The 17,671-nt window shown below is 45.6% G+C and overlaps 1 protein-coding gene across 5 annotated transcripts; it reads left to right on the forward strand.

Annotated features, from left to right (window-relative positions):
• The first annotated feature begins 5 nt into the window (after positions 1–5).
• Positions 6–17,665, forward strand: Tsnaxip1 (translin associated factor X interacting protein 1). Of its 5 annotated transcripts, none has more exons than XM_076915794.1 (16): positions 6–233; positions 5,175–5,256; positions 9,818–9,930; positions 10,020–10,204; positions 11,445–11,538; positions 12,985–13,181; positions 13,581–13,716; positions 14,429–14,598; positions 14,679–14,838; positions 14,915–15,045; positions 15,164–15,289; positions 15,430–15,582; positions 15,705–15,814; positions 16,815–16,941; positions 17,043–17,149; positions 17,340–17,665. In XM_076915794.1, the coding sequence occupies exons 1-16, from the start codon at positions 137–139 to the stop codon at positions 17,578–17,580; spliced, it is 2,229 nt and encodes a 742-aa protein (XP_076771909.1). In that variant the 5' UTR covers positions 6–136; the 3' UTR covers positions 17,581–17,665. The 5 variants fall into 5 exon arrangements, with proteins under 5 accessions (XP_076771909.1, XP_034378489.1, XP_076771910.1 ...); XM_034522598.2 differs by having other exon boundaries at positions 104–233; positions 10,078–10,204; XM_076915795.1 differs by having other exon boundaries at positions 104–233; positions 10,081–10,204.
• Positions 17,666–17,671: the final 6 nt, after the last annotated feature.

Here is a 17,671-nt window from a genome sequence, read left to right on the forward strand (position 1 = left end):
TCTCAGAACACCTCATCCCCAGGGTCTACCTTTACTACTTGGCCTTTCTCCAGAGTGCTCACGGGGGCGGAGGGCTGTAGGCGTGGCGCAGCCGTGATCCCGCCCTCAACGCGGAGGCCGCTGGGGGCTGGTCCCCATGGCAACGGACTGTATACTACCGCAACGGCTCCAGCCTGCTTCAGCTCCAAAGTCATGGCCAGCCCCCAGGCGCGTAACAGTTTCGCCAAGCCAAGGTAGCAACTGGCCGGGCTGAGGGCGGGGAGGACTTGAATATTTCCAGAAAGAAAAATGACACTGAACCAGATCGCTGCACTGTCTGTTGGTTTCTGTTCTTTGGGCTAGGACTTCAGCGCCACAGAATCAGCGATACAGTTGTAATATAATTGGAGCTGACTCGTCAGTCCAGTAAGAGCGTTATGTGATGCCAAAAGTGCAGGCTTACTTTATCATTAGTTACATGATCTTAGCTAAACACTGACAAACGAAGTGCCTCATTTTAATTATATGTGAAATTCGCACCACAGCTCCTGTATATAAGAAGCACTCAGTGTCTAACGAATATTGTTTCCCGCCTGCTCATTCCTGGAAGAGGGCGAGAGAGGCGAATTCATTCTCAACTCTAATCTTTCAGGGTCTGCTGCATTGGAAAAAAAAAAAAAAAAAAAAAAAAAAAGTTACAAAGGCCAGCCTGTGCTACAGTGAGAGTTCCAGGACAGCCAGAGTTATATGAAGAGACCCCATCTTAAAGTAAATGAATTAAAATAATAAGCCTGCAGACATTCCAAGGACAGGAAATGCCAATGCTATGATTATCCTTGGAGCTTAAAAAAATTAGTCTATGAGAAACAAGCAGCAGGTTGAAAAAGAGAGCTGCTACCCATCAAAGGCATAATCCAGGAAAGTTACTATCTATGAAAAAAAAAAAAAAGTATGTAACAGGGCTGGGGCTGTAGCTAGGACCTGGTTTGATCTCCAGCAACACACAGAATATGAAACAGACCCAGAATCTGCATTCATTAGGAAGGGAGCACAATGTCATTTCTATGAGCTGAATTTGATGGTTATGTGAAATATTACTTCACCATTCATGTAGTGACACACTGTTTCCCTTATAGAGATGCAGTGTGGGTTTCCTCCTTCAGACCTTAAAGAGGGTCAACAAGATGGACAGACCAGAGCTTAGCACAGTAGAATGTAAGCAGAACCTGGTAGAAGAGACCTTAGAGTTTTATATTTCCTTGGAGAATGTTTCTCCTCCTATGGACTTTTCTCCTTTTGTTCTCATATGCCTGTGTGCTACTTTAGTGGGCTGTCTGTGAAGGTCATTCAATACCAGGAAATACTCCTGAGAACCCATTGCCTACAGCCAATTATAACAGAGTTTTCACCACCATTGAGATATAAATGTAAACATTTTGCATTCCTCCTTGAGGATTGGTGTTAAATCATTTTTTAAAAAATAGGAGCCTAGGACTAGAGAGATGGCTCAGTGGTTAAGAGCACTGACTGCTCTTCCAAAGGTCCTGAGTCCCAGCAACCAAATGGTGGCTCACAACCATCTGTAATGTCATCTGATGCCCTCTTCTGGTGTGTCTGAAAACAGCTACAATGTACTCATAAATACAATAAATATTTAAATAAATAAATAAAGCCTAGCTGGGCAGTAGTGGCACATGCCTTTAGTTCCAGCACTTGGGAGGCAGACAGGTGAATCTCTGAATTCAAGGTCAGCTTGGTCTACAAAGTGAGTCCCAGGACAGCTAGGGCTATATAGAGAAAATGGTCTTGAAAACACACACACACACACACACACACACACACACACACACACGATGAGAGATGATTCAGCAAGTTAAGGATTGCCTAATTACCTGAATCTGATCCTCAGGTCCCACATGGTAGAAGGACAAATGTCATTCCAACAAGTTGTCCCTTAATCTCCCCTGTGCCCTGTGGCTCACGAATTAATACATGCATACTCACAGGAAGGAAGGAAGGAAGGAAGGAAGGAGGGAGGGAGGGAGGGAGGGAGGGAGGGAAGGAAGGAAGGAAGGAAGGAAGGAAGGAAGGAAGTTTGGTTGGGTGAAAGGAAGAGAGGGAAAAGAAAATGGGGCTGGAGGAGGCTTTGCAGGTAAACTCTTTCAAAGGACCTGAGTTTGATTCCCAGTGTCCACATCAGGTGGTTCACAATCACCTGTAATCCCAGCTACAGGGGGATCTGGCACCTCTTATGTCTATGGACACCTGCACTTATCTACACACACACACACACATAATTAAAAATAATAAAAAATTGGGGGCTGGAGAGATGGCCCAGTGGTTAAGAGCACTGACTGCTCTTCCAGAGGACATGGGTTCAATTCCCAGCAACCACATGGTGGCTCACAACTGTCTATACCACCAGTTCCAGGGGAGCTGACACCCTCACACAGACTGACATGCAGGCCATAATGCACATAAAATAAAAATAAATAATTTTAAAAAAATAATAAAACATTACAATATCAGAGTCTAGAGAGATGACTAAGAACACTGGCTGGCTGCTCTTCTAGAAAATATGGGTGAGATTCCCAGCACCCACAAGGTAGCTCACAACTCTCTTAACTTTTGTTCCAAGGGATCCAATGTTCTCTTCTGCCCTCCTGGGGAAATACTCATATACATAAAATAATAAAATAAAATTTAAAATAAGAAAAGTAATTAGGGGCTGGAGAGATGGCTCAGTGGTTAAGAGCACTGACTGCTCTTCTAAAGGTCCTAAGTTCAATTCCCAGCAACCACATGGTGGCTCACAACCATCTGTAATGGGATCTGATACCCTCTTTTGGTGTGTCTGAAGACAGTGACTGTGTGCTCACATACATAAAATAAATAATTCTTAAAAAAATAAAAAGTAGAAATTAAAAATAAATAAACTAATATGTACCTGTCTTAGGGTTTTAACTGCTGTGAACAGACACAGTGATCAAGGCAAGTCTTTTTTTTTTTTTTTCTTGCCTCAAGTTTATTTGTAAAAACAGCATAGGATCACTGGTCATCTGCAAATAGTGTGTAGGTAGGTGTGTCACAGCGGTTCATCTGTCTTCACATTGGCAGGAGCCTTTTCTAAGGCAAGTCTTACAAAGGACAACATATATTTGGGTCTGGCTTACAGGTTCAGAGGCTTAGTCCATTATATCAAGGTGGGAGCATGGCAGCATCCAGGCAGGCATGGTGCAGGCAGAGCTGAGAGTTCTACATCTTCATCTGAAGGCAGTTAGTGGAAAACTGACTTCCAGGCATCGAGGCATAGCAGTTTATGCTAGTAATTCCAGGATTCAGGAAGCAAAGGGAGGAAGATGGATACCAGGCCAGCCTGGTCTCTGTCATGATTTTCAAGGTAGCCCAGGTTACTTAGTGAGAACCATGTCAAAATTTAAGTTAAATAAATGAATAATTTTTTGAAACAATTTTGAAACAGGGATAGTGACTGATCTTGAGAAAAAGGTATTAAGAACCCAATGAGCAGATTAAGTTGTGCAACATATTGTTGTTCTACCATATGTGTCTTCTAAAAACAACAACAAAAATCAGTTTTGGAGACTGAACCTGAATCTGATGCCTGTTAGGCAAGTCCTCTGCCACTGAGGTATATGCCCATTTCCTCTAGTTCGTTTGTTTTGAGAAAGGATTTTACTATCTGCCCCTGATTGACCTGGAACTCACTATGTAGAGCATGCTGGCCACAAACATACCTGAGATATACCTGTCTCTGACTCCCAACTGCTGGGATTTAAGGTCTGTGCCTAGCCCAGCTCCCTTTCTACCTTCTATCACGAGAGGATGTTGGCAAGGTACCCAAGATGGCCTTAAACTAGCAATCCTCCTGCCTCAGTCTCCTAACCAGCTAGAATTACAGGACTACTGGTGCACAAACACATACATATCCGGTGACACATATCCTTCTCTGTAAGTTGCTTGCGTACTTACTTTGTTCACGTTTTTGCAATGTTAAGTGGCATTAAAAGACTAGGGTTTGGGGTCTCAGTGCCTGAGGAATTCTGAAGAACAGTTTCCCAACTGGGTTTACAAGTTTGGGTAATACTAGTCTTACTTTTTATTTGTTTTTTTTTTTCTTTAGGCTTTTCAAAACAAGGTTTTTCCTTGTAGCTCTGGCTGTCCTGGACTCTGTCTGTAGACCAGGCTGGCCTAGAATTCAGAGATCCACCTGCCTCTGCATCCTGGGTGCTGGGGTTAAAGGCACGTGGTGTCACTAGCACCCAGCTTTAGTCTCACTTTTTTTTTTTTAATGAACAAAGAAACTGAGGTACAGCAACATACTTAAAGTCACTAGCTAGCAATACCAACGAACACATAGGTACACAGATTTATCTAGCAGCATACCCTCACCCCACAGATCACTGAATTACCTCTTCTGTTTCCTCTGCTTGGGCCACGCTGGCTAAATGTAAGTAGCCCTCTCTGTTTGATGCCTTTCTACCTTGAGTTAAGCCCCTTCCCAAGAGGCTTGACTTTCAAGCTTGAGATCTCTTCAGGATTCATTTTTCTCCTAATCTGCTATTATAATTAACACCTGTACAACTCATTTTAGTCTTTGTTTTGCTTATCTCAGTTTTGGGGGGGGGTTGTTTTGTTTTGTTTGTTTTGAAACTGAGTTACTCTGTGTAGCCTTGGCTGTCCTAGAAGTAGCTCTGTAGACCAGACTGGCCTCTAATTCACAGAGATCCACCTTCCTCTGCCTCTCAAGTGCTGGCATTAAAGGCCTGTGCCACTGCCACCTGGTGCTCAACTCACTCATATTTAACCTTTACAAAACTATTGGGAGAAGAATAAGAACTGTCTGTTTCTTTAAGAGAAAACTGCTAAAGGAGATTAAATGATTTGCTCAAACCTGATCCTTTTGAAACTCCAGATGCCAGGCCCCCAGACTCTTTCAGCCATTAAACAATGCCTTCTTCTGGACTGTGCCAGTACCTGTACTCACAAGTAAAGTACAAGCAAACACAAACACACAGAGAGAGAGAAAGAGAGAGAGAGAGAGAGAGAGAGAGAGAGAGAGAGAGAGAGAAATTAAAAAGAAGGGAGAGCCCCCCTATGGATCTGGGAAGGGTCAGAGGTCAGCAGGACCCCCCTGTATGGGCTCTGTCACCCACTGCAGCTTCTTCTCTATGCAGAACAAGTACACTATCTTCAGGAGGAACTCCAGAGGCCAAGGGCACTGAGAAACGCAGGCTTTCTCAGAAACGAAGGACACTGGTTAGTGCTGCTCTTCTTTTGTAACCCTGCATGTTACCCTCTACAACCTGTCTGTTCTGCCTACAACCGAAAAGCCTAACTCAGCAGACTAGCTTCTTCCCAATCAGAGAAGTATGACCCACTCACAGAAGCCAGGCTCACCATGCTCTGGGGGAGGAGGTGAGGGCATGCTGGTCCCTCTGCCTTATCTGAAAGATGGTCCAGGCTGTCTTAAGTAGAAAAGACTTAGCTCCTTCCCTTAGCACCCCTTTACTTTGCAACTCAACATTCTGAAATAGACTTCATCTCATCGTCAGCCTGCTGTGTGTACCAGACACTGCCTGCTGTGACCTGACCCTTTTGTCTTTATGGTTTTAAGACTGGTATGGTACTTGAATTCTATAAAAATGTATGAACAATCATGTGAAGACACAGTACAGAGTATTTCTCTATTGAGTTTTGTTCTGAGTCCCTCGTTCCTGTTTTTTAAAAATTTTTGGACAGACCAAGCACAGTGGCTCACACCTGTAACTCTGGCACTTGGAAGGCTAAGGAAAATTGCTGCAAGTTTAAAGTCAGCCTGGGCTTCAGAGTAAGCTCTAAGGCAGCCTGGGCTACATGAAAGAGACCCTTTCTTAAAAAGTATTTGTAGGGCTGGAGAGATGGCTCAACGGTTAAGAGCACTGACTGCTCTTCCAGAGGTCCAGAGTTCAACTCCCAGCCTCACAACCATATGTAATGGGATCTGATGCCCTCTTCTGGTGCGTCTGAAGACAGCGACAGTGTACTCACATATATAAAATCAATAAATCTTTAAAAAAAAAAAAAAAAAAAAAGTATTTGTAGCTGGGCGGTGGTGGCGCACGCCTTTGATCCCAGCACTTGGGAGGCAGAGGCAGGCGATTTCTGGTTCGAGGCCAGCCTGGTCTACAGAGTGAGTTCCAGGACAGCCAGGACTACACAGAGAAACCCTGTCTCGAAAAACAAAACAAAAACAAACAAACAAACAAAAAGTATTTGTATAAAAATAAATGTGGTCAGCTAAGTATGGTGGCACATACTTGTAATCCTAGCACTTGGGAGGCTGGAACATGAAGCTTTTGAGGTCATGGCCAACTTGGGCTACATAGAAAGATCCCACTCAAACCCCTTTCTCCTTGCCTCCTCCCTCCCCCAAAGGGAAAACTGCCTTATTACCTTACCTTACGAAAGTATATTAGTTTTATTTTGGCTTTTCTTTTTCAATGTCTTGGATCAAACACATGCTTATGAAAGTGCTTTCTGGGCTGGAGAGATGGCTCAGCGGTTAAGAGCACTGATTGCTCTTCCAGAGGTCCTGAGTTCAGTTCCCAGCAACCACAGGGTGGCTCACAACCATCTGTAATGGGATCCGATGCCCTCTTCTGGTGTGTGTGAGACAGTGTACCCGCATATATAAAATGAAAGTGCTTTCCACTGAGCTTGCTTCATTCCTTTTGGAGCTTTTATTAATTTGAGATAGGGATGTTGTAATTCAGACAACAAATAATCATTGTTCAAATCTCAGATGAAAACATCTTATTTGATGGGGCTAGAGCGGATGCCGCAGTAGTTATGAGCACTTGCTACCCTTGACCCAAGGTCCTGTTCCTAACACTGTAACTCCAGTTCCAGAAGAGCGCCCAGATGCCCTCTTCTGACAGCTGCAGACTTCAAGCCTGTAAGTGGTGCACTTACATACAGGCAAAATGTTCATATATATAAAGTGAACACAATTTTAAAAATTAAATATGTAAAGGGAGGCTGCAATCAGGATGTAAAATGAATAAATTAATAAATGAAAATACATATGACACAAACGTATTAAAATTTTATATATGTGTGTGTATGTGTGTGTGTCCAACTTAAGGCTCTAGTTGACAATGGAACACTATGGGTGCTATGTTGCTTTCATGGTGTGAATGTGTTCCTTGGGGAGGATTGGGAACATACAGGCCAAATATGTTACGAAGCTGAGAACTGCCAAGAGCAGGGCCCTGTCTAAGGAGAAGAGAGCAAATATGGACTCTATAGAGAACACGGTCCGCCCCATTCCTGTAAGGCGACCTCCTTTTCCATTCTGGCCTTAGCCAGCTTTCTGATGATACCTAACTCAGTGTAGACCTGCAGTTCACGAACTTTTGCTTTTTATTCCCCGCCTCGGTGTCACCAACTACCAGAGAGAGCTGTTCCTCCCTCCATCTCCCGGAAGTAGGGCACCCTCCGGTTTTTACCTGCAGGGGGAAGCAAAGAGCAGGGAACTCAGAGGACCATTGTAAGCGTTCTAGCAGCCCTTGGGCAGAAGCGTTCAACCAGAAACTAAAAACCCCTGGAAAGAAGCAGCTACTTTCACAGTGTGTGGAGTTTTCATTCGCCTGCTCAAATCAAAGTAAGGTGCCTATCTTTTCTCCAGCTGAAAAAGCAGAGAGCAGATTTACTCTACTTTTGAAAATCTGAAACACTTTCCAAAGCTCGTCAAGACTGAGTCCAGGTATCTCCACTTTTGTTGTTCTGAGACAGTCTGACACAGCGGTCTCAAACGCATGCTCTTTCACTTCCACTCCCAAGTGCAGTGCTGGGATTACAGGCCACTCCACCAACTACGTAGAAAGTTTGTTTGTTGTGATAGACCCTTGCGGTGTAGCCCTGGCTGGTCCACCAACTCAGTAGTTCTGCTTTAGCGTCCCCTGAGCTAGAATTACAGGTGTGAGCCGCTGCACTTAAAAAGTAGTTTGTTTGTTTGTTTGCTTTCCTCAGGGCCACACATACACCCTGGCCTGAATGTTTTCCTTTAGTTTGTTTTTTAGTTAAAAAAAAAAACAACAACAACAAAACAAACAAAAAGACAAAAAACAAACAAAAAACCGAAACACTTGTTATCAGATAGTTTTTCTTTTTGAGACAGGTCCCTATGTAGCCCTGGCTGTCTTAGAACTGGATATGTAGCCTGGCCTAGAATTCAGAGATCCATCTGACTCTTCCTCCCAACAGACTGGACTTTTTTTTTTGAATCAAGATCCTGACTTCCCTAGAACCCACTATCTAGTGGAAGATAATCATGCACTTCTGCCAGGCAGTGGTGGCACATGCCTTTAGTCCTAGTACATGGGAGGCAGAGGCAGGCAGATTTCTGAGTTCGAGGCCAGCCTGGTCTACAGAGTGAGTTCCAGGACAGCCTGGGCTACACAGAGAAACCCTGTCTCGAAAAGCAAAACAACAAAAAAAATTATACACTTCTGATGCTTCTATCTCCACAACCAGAACACACAGATTACAAGTAGAGTGTTAGGATTATAGGATTATAGGCAGGTACACACAGTCCTAGGAACAGAACCCAGGACTTGATGCATGCTATATAAGCTTCATCATCATCATCATTATTTACTGGTTTTGGTTGTGATTTTTTTCAAGATAGGATCTCTCTATGTAATTCTGAGTATTTAGGAACTCATGATGTAGACTAGGCTGGCCTCAAACTCAGAGATCCCCTGCCTCTGCCTCCCAGAGTGCTGGCATTAAAGGTGTGCGACACCACTGCCCAGCTTATTGCATTTTTCTATGCCATATTTAATGAAAAGATTTTTTTTAAGCCATACATACCATTTTGTACCACATGCAACTGCTAATGGGTCAAAATGAAACTCCACTCACCAGGGAACCCTCACCTACTTCTTCCCTCCCCAAAGGATGCAACCCAGTCTCCTTGCAGGCTCCATTTGTTACATCTCTGTAGTCAGGTCTGTCTTATCCATCTAGACATTAGCCTGGACTTGCCCTCCTCTTCTATTTCTTTTTTTTTTTTTCCAAGACGGAGTTTCTCTGTGTAGATCAGGCTGGCCTCGAACTCAGAAATTTGCCTGCCTCTGCCTCCCAAGTGCTGGGATTAAAGGCGCATGCACCACCACTGCCCGGCTCTCTCCGATTTCTTTATGCTTTTGGTATGTTATACAATGCCAAAAAGCAGGGATTGGCACTCTTTGGTATTCAGATTTGTTTGTCATAGTACAGGCATTCAATGTTTCCTGACAATATAGAAAAGTGTAACTCGCATTTACTGGGTTCCAAGCAAGCACTACAGTTTTCTCCTGACATCCTTGCCTCATGCATTGGAATGCTGACTACTGTTACCCCTACTTTACAGAGAAGTTAACCTGTGGTCACACTGCTAATACGGAAGATGCGAGATTTAATCATAACCATATATAAAAGACCATAGTCTTAACTATGGACCTTATTAATGACGTCTGTATAGCTGGGTATACTGGCACATACCTGTGATCCCAGCATATAGGAGCTGGAGGCAAGGTCTCCAGTGTAAGACCAGATAGCAAGATTGTGTGTGTGTGTGTGTGTGTGTGTGTGTGTGTGTGTGTGTGTGTTTGTGTGTGTGTGTGTAGGGATGCAGAAGAATATTAGAAAGGGGAGAGGCTGTGGGTACAGCTCAGTAGTACAGTGCTTACCTATAACATGTGTGAAGTGGTTTTGGGTTCAATCCTCAACAATACTAAAAAAGGGAGGGGTAGACTAATGTTGCCATAGTAATCCCAACTATCCCTCCCTTAAGCCCTTGCAGTTATCCATGTGTGGCCACCTGTCACCATGGCCTACATACACCAGTGGCCAGACGATTCTACCTAAACGGAAGCCCTGTTCAAATGACAGCCGGAATCGAGCCAAGTAAGCCAGGGCCAGCCTAATGGGGGATGGACTGATCTAGGCTAGGTATTGGTCCAGGACATAGAACTTAGTGGAGTTTGCGGCCCCAGACCAAGAGTGCAAGGATCCATGGGTGCTAGTGACATCTCAGCCCACCATCCTCTGCAGTAGCTGGCAGCAGCAGCCCCTGAGCATCTCCAAGCCCAGGTACCTGGAGCAACTAGAGAACTACCTGCGCAAGGAGCTCCTCCTGCTGGACCTGAGCACGGATTCTGCACAAGAACTGAGGCTGCAGGTCAGAGCCCACAGACCCAACATGTCAAGGGTAGAAAGAAGCCTCGTGTATCAGAACTGAATAACAGACCTTCACAGGGAAGTGGGCATCCATTTGTGACTATTCCTCTTTGAAAAGAGGCAAGTCCTTTGACAGAGCCTCTGGCCTGGTGGCAACAATGAGAAACTTAAGGAACTAGCTCAGAGTCAGAGAGAATGGTCAGCTTAGATGCAGCCCAAACTCTGGTACACATTAGAGAGAAACTCAGTAATGATGAAAAGGAACCTCAGACTTCTGACCTAGACATGACTGAAGCATTTGCTGAAAGCTGACCCATGGGCCAGCCTCTCGGCACACTTGTACAAGCAGAAGCTTTAAGGCATCCCAAAGGCAGTGTTGGAGCTGGGATTCCAACTCAAGGCTGGTTCCACAGCCTGTGTTCATTTCAGTAGGTAATCCTGCCTCCAAAAGCTCTCTGTGTTTGCCGACCTAGAGTCTCTTTTCACATCCAAGTGCTTCTGAGGGATGAGAGATGGCTCAGTTGCTGAAAAGCCGACTGCACAAGTGTGAGGACCTGAGTTGGGATTCCCAGAAGTCACCTAATTAAAGAGCCTGGCCCAGCCACATCTGTAACTCTAGTACTTGGTGGTTGCCAGTGAGAGACAGGCAGATTCCTGGAGTTTATTGGCCAGCTAGCCTTGCCACTTGGTGAACTTCAGGTTCAGTGAGTGAGTGACTTTACCTCAAAGAAGACACCTAATGTAGACTTCTGTAAATCACAGCACATGCATACATACCTCCACACCACCATTCTAAATCTAAGTTTGAAAGGAGAATTTTCTCTTCCACTTTGAGTTCAGAACGTGAAGCTAGAATCTTCAGTGTCCCATAGGTCTTTGATATAGAGAGGGGCTACAGGCAAGAGACTAATAGATATAAGATCTGGTAGGCAAGAAGTTGACTGCCTGGGCAGCCAGAATCCACTTGGATAGAATGGCATACTTGCCCCACACTGATGGGTGGTAAGCCTCAAAGTTGGCACCAGGCAAGGCCTCATACCTGTTCCTCCTCTCCAGCTCCATGGTGCTAAAAACTTGGGTAGTACTTGGCCAGACTTAGGTTAACTGGCAGGTTCGTGTGGAAACAGCTCTGAGCCCACTGGAGGTGGGGGCTGTGGATCAGGAAATGATGGGTCCTTTTTTTTTTTTTTTTTTTTTTTTTTTTTTTTTTTTTTTTTTTTTTTTTTTTTTTTTTATGGCAGCCTTACAGGGAGATCTTTGAGTTCTTCATAGAGGATTTCAAGACATACAAGCCATTGTTATCCTCCATTAAGAATGCGTATGAGGTGATGTTGGGTAAGACTACAGCTCCTTTCTGGGCCCCACCTGGAATGAACAGACTATTCTGACTTTTTGATTCTCTACTACCAACTGATCTTTCTGGTCATGTTCTTCGTGCCTCAACCCCTTCTATCCTTTAGTAGTAAACAGAATCTGAGGAAGGAATCTGAGGAGAGCAAGTGCTTCTGGGAGGGAAGGAGCTCCCTTCACCTGCTCAGCACCTCACATGCTAAGCAGCCACAAAACTGAAGGCTTAGGAGGACGAGTTCCTGAGCCTCTCCATGGGAGAGGCCCTGACCCTGACCACGACTCAGCCCCTGGTTTGCTTTTTCTTTTACATGGCTGGAGACTGAACCTAGTGTCTCATATAATAAACAAGCGCTTTATCCTCAGCTGCTGCCTTCCTTTTTTAGATATTTTATTTACACTTCAGATGCCATCCCCTTTCCCCATTCCCCCCCTTAGGAAACCCCTATCCCATGCCCCCTTTTCCTTTTTGCATTTATACATTTTTTTAAAATAATGTTAATCATAAGCGTTATAAGTTTGGAATTGTTCAATCAGAGGTGTAATCCACTGACCAACCTAGATATAACAACTATCTTTGACTGGTGGAGATACATGAATATCTGCCTCCCTGTCTCCCCCCTCTTTCTCTCTTTCATCACCTAGCTTCTCCTCTCCTTCTTCTTCTCCTCTTCTTACTCCTTTTCTTCCTCTCAGTACTCCTCCTACTTTAGCTCCTCCTACACATCACCCTTCCTGTTAAAATGAAACTTTTCTCTCAGAATACAATTAGAGCATAATTATGCCAATTTGTACCAGTGAGGTACAAGATAGTCCTAATACCCCGTCCATCCTTTTGTTGGCTAACCAGCACCTCTGTCATCTATCCTAACTAAAACATTTAGTTCTGAACCTGGCTTTAGCTGCTGCCTTCCTTTAAAAACAAGTGTGTGGAAAGGGTGGAGAGGCACTGGCGAGATGGTTCTACAATTAAGTACTGGCTATCCTTCCAGAGGACCTGGGTTCAAACTGCAGCACCTACATGTTAGTCAACAGTTATCTGTAATGCCATTTCCGGGGGGATCTGACCTCCTCTTCTGAGCTCTGCAGGCACTAGGCACACATAGGTTTCACAGACACACATACAGGCAAAAGACCATGTACACCAATGACCTGTGCAACCAAGAATCTGTGATTCCTGGCTGTTTGTTTTCTGTGCCCCCAACCCCTAAAGGGCTTTTCTACCTGTCTGTTTTGGGTGTTTGTTGTTGTTGTTGTTGTTGTTGTTGTTGTTGTTGTTGTTGTTTTTCTGACAGGGTCTTTCTATGTATTCCTGGCTGTCCTGGAGCTTCTTTGTAGACCAGGGTGGCCTCCAATTCAGAGATCTGCCTCCTTGGTGTGGTGCTGGGATTAAAGGCATGCACCACCACACCCAATCCACCTGTCTTTGCTTAGCCCACCAAAGGGAGAAAATCCGGTCCCTGGAGCCCCTGAAGGCCAAGATTGTCACCGTGAATGAGGACTGCAGTGAGAGAATTCTGGCCATGAGGGCTGAGGAGAGGTACGAAATCTCCATGCTCAAGAAAGAGAAGATGAATTTGTTAAAACTCATCGATAAAAAGAATGAAGAGAAGATCTCATTGCAGAGTGAGGTGAATGAACGTGGGAGAGCTGACAAAGTCCACATGTTCCCGCTCTACCCATAGCCTGGGGGTGGTGACTGAGGTAACCCCAAACCCTGTCTACCCTTCTGCCTGGAATGGAAGAGCTATCACATTCCCAGAGTCCCCCTACTGTCTTCCCTCTGCCCCTCTCAGATAGACTCCAAGGTGGCTCCAGGCACCAGCAAACTCTCCATGGGCTGAAGCACTGACATCTTGATAGGTACTCAGGCACAATTGATCACTTTTCTTTTCCTAAGCTGAGGGCACTGGCAAGCACTTATCACACCCTGGAGTGACTAGCTGCCAACCAGGACTCCAAGAGTCACTGAGTCTGCAGCTGTATCTCCCACTCCCACTCCCACTCCCACTCCCACTCCCACTCCCCAGGTGGCTAAACTGAGGAAGAGCCTGGCTGAGGAGTACCTGCGTTACCTTACTGAACGAGATGCCCGCAAAATTCTTATCGGGGACCTAAATGAACTGAGATACCAGCGAGAAGACATGTCACTAGCCCAGAACCCAGGTAATCCAAGCCAGGTTTCTCTCCTGAGGTGCTGAAGTCTGTCTGTCACCATTTACCCTGCTCACTCAACATTACTAATATCTTATCATCCTGTGTCCATATGTGTCCATACATGGTAGGAGATGTCCGGGCCACTAGCTGGATCTTTTGCACTAAAAGGAGAATCACAGAGTAAAATAGGAAACTTAACACTGCTGGAAGCCGAGACTCTGGGCAGCAGAAACCTAGTACCACATGTCTTAGGTTTCTCTATTTAAGCCTGAACCCTCAGGGTGGTGATGCTGTAGACCCAACAAATCCCAAGCAGAGAAGGTATATTTTCTATTGCAGTGGTAAAACACAATGACTTATAGAAGGAAGCTTTTCTTTGGGATTTGGGGTTCCAAAAGGAATAGTAGTCTGCCACCATCATGGCAGAAGGCAGGGCACTGGAACAGCAGCTCAGAGTTCACATCTGATCCACAGTCAGGAAGCAGGGAGCACAGTGGGGATGGCACTGAGCCTTTTGAAGCCTCAAGGTTGCCCTAGTGACACACCTTCTCCAAACCATATCTCTTAATCCTTCTCAAACAATTCCACCAGATGGGGGAACAAGTATTTAAGCCTATGGGGCCCACTCTATTCAAATAGAGGGCATGCCCCAAGCAATATTCAACCCAACCCTGAGTATAAGCCCTAGAGCCAGGGTAACAGACTGATGGGCCCCTGGCAGGTGTTTGGGGAGAAGACCCTGTGAAGCTAACACTGGCACTGAAAATGACTCGACAAGACCTGACTCGAACGCAGATGGAACTTAACACGATGAAGGCCAACTTTGGAGATGTTGTACCCAGGAGAGACTTTGAGATGCAAGAGAAGACCAACATGGAGCTTCAAGAGCAGGTGCTTGGTGGGCAGGCAGTTTGCCATGGTAGGGTATAGTTAGGCAGGTGGGTAGCTAGGACCAATCACCTTGCCTACAGCTAGAAAGCCTGAGAAGTGACTATGAAGAAGTCCGAAAGGAACACGAGATGCTGCTGCAGCTGCACATGAGCACACTGAAGGAGCGGGACCAGTTCTCTACTGAGCTGCAGGAGATCCAGCGCACCTCCACACCGCGGCCTGACTGGACCAAATGCGAAAGTAACGAGGACTGTAGGGACCCCAGGGCCTGGGGAAGGACACGGACTGGGTTCTAACTTCCTCTCCCAACTTGCAGGTGTTATAGCAGGGGGCCCAGAACGCTGGCTGCTGCTGGCTGAAGGAAAGAACAGTGACCAGCTGGTGGATGTACTCCTGGAGGAAATCGGCATGGGTCTGCTTCGGGAGAAAGACTTCTTCCCTGGCCTGGTAGGGGAGTTCCTGAGCCAGAGGCCATTTAAGATTCTGGGGGAACCATCTAGAACTCACTGCTGCTTACAAACGGGCAACAGTGGCGTCTAATCATGTGCTGCCACCTGCCTTTCAGGGCTTTGGGGACTCTATCCCTCCCTTCCTTCGATTTGATGGCCCTGTGAAGAACAAGAAGCCGACCAAGAAGGAGGTGATAAATATCCTTAAGGACGCCTGGAAGGAACGTGTTGCAGAGGAGCAGGTCGGCTCTCATTGGTTATGAAACATTGCTTCTGCAAAACCTCAGCACCAGCTTAAGGAGTTTCCTCAAGATGGTAGGGAATAGAGTGGAGGCCTAACAAGCCTGGGACACTCTGACCAAGTGTTCTCCTCACCCTGCAGAAGGAGTCATTTCCAGATTTCTTCTTCAATTTTCTGGAGCGTCGCTTTGGGGTCAATGATGCCATGGCCTGGGCTTACACCATTTTTGAAAATATCAAGCTTTTTCGTTCCAGTGAGATCATGAGTCAGTTCTATGCAGTATTGATGGGAAAGGTAAGCTTGGTCTAAGTCCTACCTGTGACCCTCAGGGAAATAGAAAGGGCTTTTGTCCCCAGCACAGAATGGCCCTGCCATTACTCTAAACAGCATATTAGTAACTGCTTCCCTCATTGTAGAATTTGGAGAGTGTGTATATCAACCAAAGAGAGACACTGTCCCATCTGCTGAAGGAGTTCATAAGTGTTGACACTCAGAACGAGGGGTTAATAACCATAGAGCAATTCAGGTAAGAGACTGGTCAAACCACTCCAAACTCTAGTCCATTATTTTGGCTGGTCAGGTTCTCACACATGTAGGGAAAGGAAAGCCTCACAGGAAGGGCACGGCCACAAAAGCCTGCTGTCCTTACCAGGTGTGGCAGCATATACTGGGAATTCTAGCACTTGAGACAGAGAAAAAAAGCAGGAGTCATTTCATTCCAGACCAGTCTAGAACAAAACTGTTTCAAAACATGCCAGACATAGCAGTGCATTCTTTTTTGTTTGTTTGTTTTTGTTTTTTTGAGACAGGGTTGGGTTTTTTTTTTTTTTTTTTTTTTTTTTTTTTTTTTTTTTGGTTTTTCGAGACAGGGTTTCTCTGTATAGCCCTGGCTGTCCTGGAACTCACTCTGTAGACCAGGCTGGCCTCAAACTCAGAAATCCGCCTGCCTCTGCCTCCCAAGTGCTGGGATCAAAGGCGTGTGCCACCACCACCCGGCAGTAGTGCACATTCTTAACTGCAGCACTTGGGAGGCAGAGGCAGAGGCAGGAGGATCCCTCTTAGTTTGAGGCCATTCTGGTTTACAGAGTGAGTTCCTGGCCAAGCAGATTACCATATACACCCTTTCTCAAAAAAACAATTAAAAAATATTCAAGACAAAACAAAAAGTTTAGGAGCCTAAGACAGGTGGATCATTGAGTTGAAGGACTCAAAAAACAAACAAACAAACAAACAAACCCTTGCAGAGGGGCTGGAGAGATGGCTCAGGTGTTAAGAGAACTGACTGCTCTTCCAGAGGTCCTGAGTTCAATTCCCAGCAACCACATGGTGGCTCACAACCATCTGTAATGGGATCTGATCCCACTTCTGGTGTGTCTGAAGACAGCTATGGTGTACTCATATAAATAAATCTTTAAACCAAGAAAACGAACTGTTGAAATAATAATGGGCACGGCCCAGGAGGGATGGGAGAGTGAGTCGGCAGTCTCAGTTACTCAGGCCTTGTGGAATTTCTACTTTCCCTGTAGCACCGTCCTCAGGACTATGTTTCCTCTCAAGAAGGAAGAACAGATTCAGGAGCTGATGGAGGCAGTAGGCTGGGGTCCAGACAGCAGCAACACAGACACGATAAACTACCAAGCATTGTTTACGGAGGTAGGCAGGGACACATAACTTGCCAGTCCCTTCCACAGTCTTATTTAGTCTACAGTCAATGACCTCACCTTGCCTCTCCCTGCCCCACCCCCCACCCGCAGGATGAGGAAGGCCAGAGTGAGCCACTAGTGCAGAGGCTGTGGGAGCAGTACGAGGATGAGAAGGAAGAGTACCTAGCAGAACTAAAGCATGAGCTAGGCCTGGAACCGTGAGTGGCCCTGGGGCCCCGGAGGGTAGGGTAAGTCCTGCCAGAGAGCATCTCAGGTGCCTGAGTCTCCCCAGGCAACAGGTACCATGCTGGGTACTACTCCAACCTGAGTGGTTTATAGATACTTCAGTCGTGGTACAGAGAGAAGAGCTCAAGCCTGTATATCTATCTTTCTTTCCTTGTGGGGCAGTCTTGAAGAGGTGACCCTACTGAAGATGCGTGCGACCCTGATGAACATTGATCCTACCATGGACAAGCACACTCTGAGTACCTACCTGGGCCAGGTCTATCAGATCCCTGCGATTGATGTGCCATTGGAGGATGAGGAGAGGCAGGGAATAATTTCGATAAAGGTTGAGACTGCATTTGATCGACTTAAGATGGCAGATACCAAACGTGTAGGACCTCGAGAGCCAGAGCCAGCAAGCTAGAGCCCCCACGGGCAACGGAAATACTCCACTGTTGCTAATCTTCTTCTAGTATAAAATTCTTTAATTAAATTCATACTACTTTTCAGGCTGG

This window comes from Arvicanthis niloticus, chromosome 18, assembly GCF_011762505.2.
Source record: "Arvicanthis niloticus isolate mArvNil1 chromosome 18, mArvNil1.pat.X, whole genome shotgun sequence".
Lineage (NCBI taxonomy): Eukaryota > Metazoa > Chordata > Mammalia > Rodentia > Muridae > Arvicanthis > Arvicanthis niloticus.